At 49.9% G+C, this 4,103-nt stretch overlaps 1 protein-coding gene across 1 annotated transcript in view; it reads left to right on the top strand.

Annotated features, from left to right (window-relative positions):
• PDILT (protein disulfide isomerase like, testis expressed) overlaps positions 1-4,103 on the top strand; it is a 30,603-nt gene that overhangs the window by 16,235 nt on the left and 10,265 nt on the right. The window contains exons 3-5 of the mRNA XM_011377537.1: positions 827-960; positions 1,857-1,994; positions 3,973-4,083. Of these exons, the coding sequence (XP_011375839.1) occupies positions 827-960; positions 1,857-1,994; positions 3,973-4,083 (383 nt within the window). The remainder of the gene's footprint in view (positions 1-826; positions 961-1,856; positions 1,995-3,972; positions 4,084-4,103) is intronic.

Raw genomic sequence — 4,103 nt, 5'->3', positions numbered from 1 at the left:
TGGGCGTAGCCCGAAGCTACTCACGACAAACACGCTTGATCCTCCAAACTCATTCTAAATGCTCCATTCTGTCCTGCAGCGGGCTTCGACAGAAAATCCTATTTTACGTGATTCGCCATCATGTGAAACTGATGATCCCAGCACACACGGGTCCGTTGGTAACCTCGTGTCCATTCTGACACACTGTTATGTCTCCCCAGAAATGGGGAGATGTCCCCCAATTTTAGAAGCTGAGATTTTTGTGTGCTCAGCACCTCCCATCTGATCGCTGAGAAAATGAAAGTTGAGATCTATGACCTCAGCAAACATTTGCGTCTCGGCTCAGAAACTGCAGACGCAAAATGATAGAATTCTCCCAAGGTCAGAGCTAGCTGGTCTTTGGATTTACATTCTCTTTATTTATATTTTTTTAAAAAAATAAATCCATCTTACTGTCACTTCAGAGGGTGGCTAAGGGAAAAAAGCTGAGTTTGCTTCCTCCCCAGGTTTGCTAGTGGGGTGGCCGTCCGTGAGTTGAACCTCAATTTCCTTGTGGGGGGAAAAGGAATATCTCATAGGGTAGCGTTGTTGTGGGAGGTAATGTAGGCAGAGGCTCGGGGCTCCAGACAGTGCTGGTTCCTGGCAAGTGCTCAGTAAAGTTTAGCTGTTGCTGCTAATTATCCATCCCTTGAGGCTTGGGGCTGGGGGCAGGAGAACTGACCCAATGGCCTTCCAAGGATAGGACCCCAAGACAAGAGGCTTCTGCTGATTAAATCCGGGAAAGACAGGCCTCAAGGAGACCTCACGAGGAGACTTCTGTGGGATCCATGTCGCTGTCTCTCCACAGGAGTGGTTGAATCTGCCGCCTTGGTCGTCTGGTTGAGGAGACAGATTAGCCAGAAGGCGTTCTTGTTCACTGACACCCAGCAGGTGACAGATTTTGTGAAATCCAGGCCTTTGGTCATCATCGGCTTCTTCCAGGTACTGGGTTCACGAGGTGGCTTTTCAACTGGTGAGGACGCCTGTGTCTGGGAGTGGGGTGGGTGAGGAGAGGTCTTCCCCTTGGGTTAATTCCATACCCATTCTTCGTTTTCCAAAGAGCTGGTTTTTGGAGATTGGGACCTGGGGGGGAGGCGGGGCAGGGAACTGCAGGTTTAAAATGAAGAAAGGGAACATGGAAGCCGAGCATGGCCGGGGAAGCTAGCTAGCTAGGGAGCGGGACAGGATGGAGAGAGAAGACGGACGTATTTGGGGGGTTGGTTTCGACAGCATAAGTGATCTTTTTGGGGGGTTCCATTTAGAACGGCACCGAATAACCGATAATTGGCAAAGTGTTTTCGCTTTTGGAGAATGAGTTTCTTACACGTCTAAACTCTTTTCCTGTGACTTCGATGACCCCTCCCCTTCTCTCAGCGGAGGTCCGAACTTTGGCGTTATGGTTATACGCGGCGGGAGTATCCTGTCCCACTTTTGGACAGCGTTTTGGGGCCCAATTTTCTTTTAAGCTAATGAACGAAGGCTGGCACCACGGCCATACTACCTTAATACCAAATTTATATTTGATACTCCATGTGGTCACATCAAGTGCCTCTTCTAACAGCCGTGAAGGAATTAATATTAAAAGTCTCAACCTTAATATATGGAAAAGGTCAAGTTTATCCGTTCTCTCCATTCGTCTCTGTGGGCTTGCCTATTTTGGCCTAATCAGAGAAGTATTCTGGGTATGAAACATCCATGAAAGGGGATTTGGGTGACCCAGCAGAGCCCCAGAACTCGCGAAGGTAAGGAGACCCATCGGTCATGATTCCCAATGCCCTTCCCTCGCCCTTCAAAAAGCCAGGCATCCTGCTCTCTACCCAACATCCTTCCCCAAACAGGATCTAGAGGATGAAGCGGCAGAGCTGTTCTATGACGTGATCAAAGGCTTCCCAGCGCTGACGTTCGGAGTGATCGCGATCCGTGACGCCGTCGGCCGTTTCCACGTCACCCTGGACAGCGTCCTGGTGTTCAAAAAGGTGGGTCTTTGGTCCTGCTGCTGGGGAGAAGTCTCTGGCTCCGAACGGGGAACTCCCGCGCGTACGTATGAGCTTTCGGTACAGATTCCGGTCCTGCCGCTTGGGAGCCAAGCGACATGAGGCTCGTTGGCTTTTGCAGAACCGATTCTCCTGGTGTTTGTCCAGCCTGTCTAGCCATTTCCCCACTGCGAGTTCGTCCACCTTTCCTTCACTGTCAGCGTTCTGCCCTGGGCTTCCTTCTGGTCCCTGCTCTCCCGCCCACCCTCCATCGGCGGTTACTACCCAGATGCCATGACTTACGAACCTCCATCTCCACACCGGCTCTTAGCTCCGGGTCTTTCTATCCGTCACCGGATGTCTCGGCATGGCCAAGCCTGCAGGCGTAATCTCCCTTCCCAGTCTTCTTCCCGTGTTTCCTCTCTCTCGAGGAAAGACACCATCGCCTCCCGCATCTGCCACCTCGGCAAGGCCAGAAGTTCACCCAGGCATCATTCCAAAGCCTCCGATTTTAAATCTAGAACATCCCTGGAATCTATTAATTGATCTCGACCGCTACTATCCTAGACCCGGTGACCATCATCCGCCCGACTGATCTGCCATGTTCTCTCTCGTCCTCTCAAGAGTGGTCTTTCCAAAATCCATTGGCCACTTTCCTTCTTCCCACTGAAAGCCCTTTAAGGGTTTCCTGTTCTTATTCTTTTTCTTATTATTCTAGGAAAAAGACTCAGGTCCTTGATAGGACTCACAAGGCCTTCTGCAGTTGAGCCTCTATTACATACCTTCCTCCTCCCCTTCCTTTAAATTTTAAATTAATTAGATTAAATTAAAAGTTTAGTTCCTCGATCAAACCAGCGACATGGAGGGTGGCTCCACCGGACAGCATAGATGTACAGAGCATTTCCAACATCCTAGGATGCTCTGTTGAACAGTGTCACTCGAGAGACTGGGGTCTGCTTCCTGAAACGTGCGTCGCCCCCTCCCCCACACAAAGCCAAATCCTTGCGATAACCATGTGACTTGTAGATACGGCACAGGGAGGCTGGGTTACTTCCCCAAGGTCACACAGGACGTAGGTCGAATGATACCCAGATCTGCTTGACTTTCAGAGAGGACTGTGAGCCACCGTATTTTTATCCGGACTCGTAGAAGTCACTCAGAGGTTTTAATCTGGAGAATAAAATGACCCGATTTGCGTTTTTGAATGGGACAAGGCAGAATCCAGAAATAGATTCAAATACATATGGAAATTTAGTATATGATAAAGACATTTTAGAACAATAGGGAAAATATGTTATTCAATGAGCGGTGTTGAAAGAATTGGATAACCATAGGGGGTAAAAAACACCGAAGCTAAATCCACATATCCCTCCTTCCACCAAAGGGAGAGGGAGCTGGGGGGACTCGTAAGACCATGATGTAGGCCTGGCCGGAAGGAAGGAAGGAAGGAGGGAGGGAGAGAGGGAGGGAGGGAGGGAGGGAGGGTCTTTGACTGGAGGGGAGTTCTTACAAAGTTCATCAAAGTCACTTAGCGGAAAGCCCTCTGTCCCCACACATGGAGCTGCCTTTGTGCCCGACATGCTCAGTCAGTGGCTGGAAGCAGTGTGGGAGAAACTGCCCAGCACCAGCATGAATGCGCTGACGGATTCACGGCGAGGTGGCTGTCCTCCCTGTCATTTCAGAATAAGGATCTGATTTATGAGCTGCACATCCTGAATCACATGCTGCTCTTCGTCTCTAAAAGATGGTCGGCGACACTCCCTGCCTTTGTAGACGGCAGATCTTCGTGGTTGCCACGTACCCCCAGACCCACGGGCTAATCCGCCCAGCCGTCCACACTTACGAAGTGCCTAGATTGTGGGTCACATGGTCACCACGGTGTTTTCTTTTTATCCAAGGGGTAAACTGTGCTACTTATATTTATTAAGTGCCTACATCGTGGAAGCTACTGCCCTCCAACGTTTTTCTTCTTGTGTCCAAGGGAAATATTGTGAATCGCCAGGAGCTTCTGAATGACAGTACAAACAAGCAAATCCTCAACCAGGTCATAAAGCAGCAACTCACAGGTTTTGTCATCGAATACAACACCGAGGTCAGTGGGCAAAGGGCCCC

The sequence above is a fragment of the Pteropus vampyrus genome, unplaced genomic scaffold (assembly GCF_000151845.1).
Source record: "Pteropus vampyrus isolate Shadow unplaced genomic scaffold, Pvam_2.0 Scaffold314, whole genome shotgun sequence".
NCBI classification, from domain to species: domain Eukaryota; kingdom Metazoa; phylum Chordata; class Mammalia; order Chiroptera; family Pteropodidae; genus Pteropus; species Pteropus vampyrus.
The sequence above is the reverse complement of the archived record's forward strand: the minus strand, read 5'-3'. Positions and strand labels throughout refer to the sequence as shown.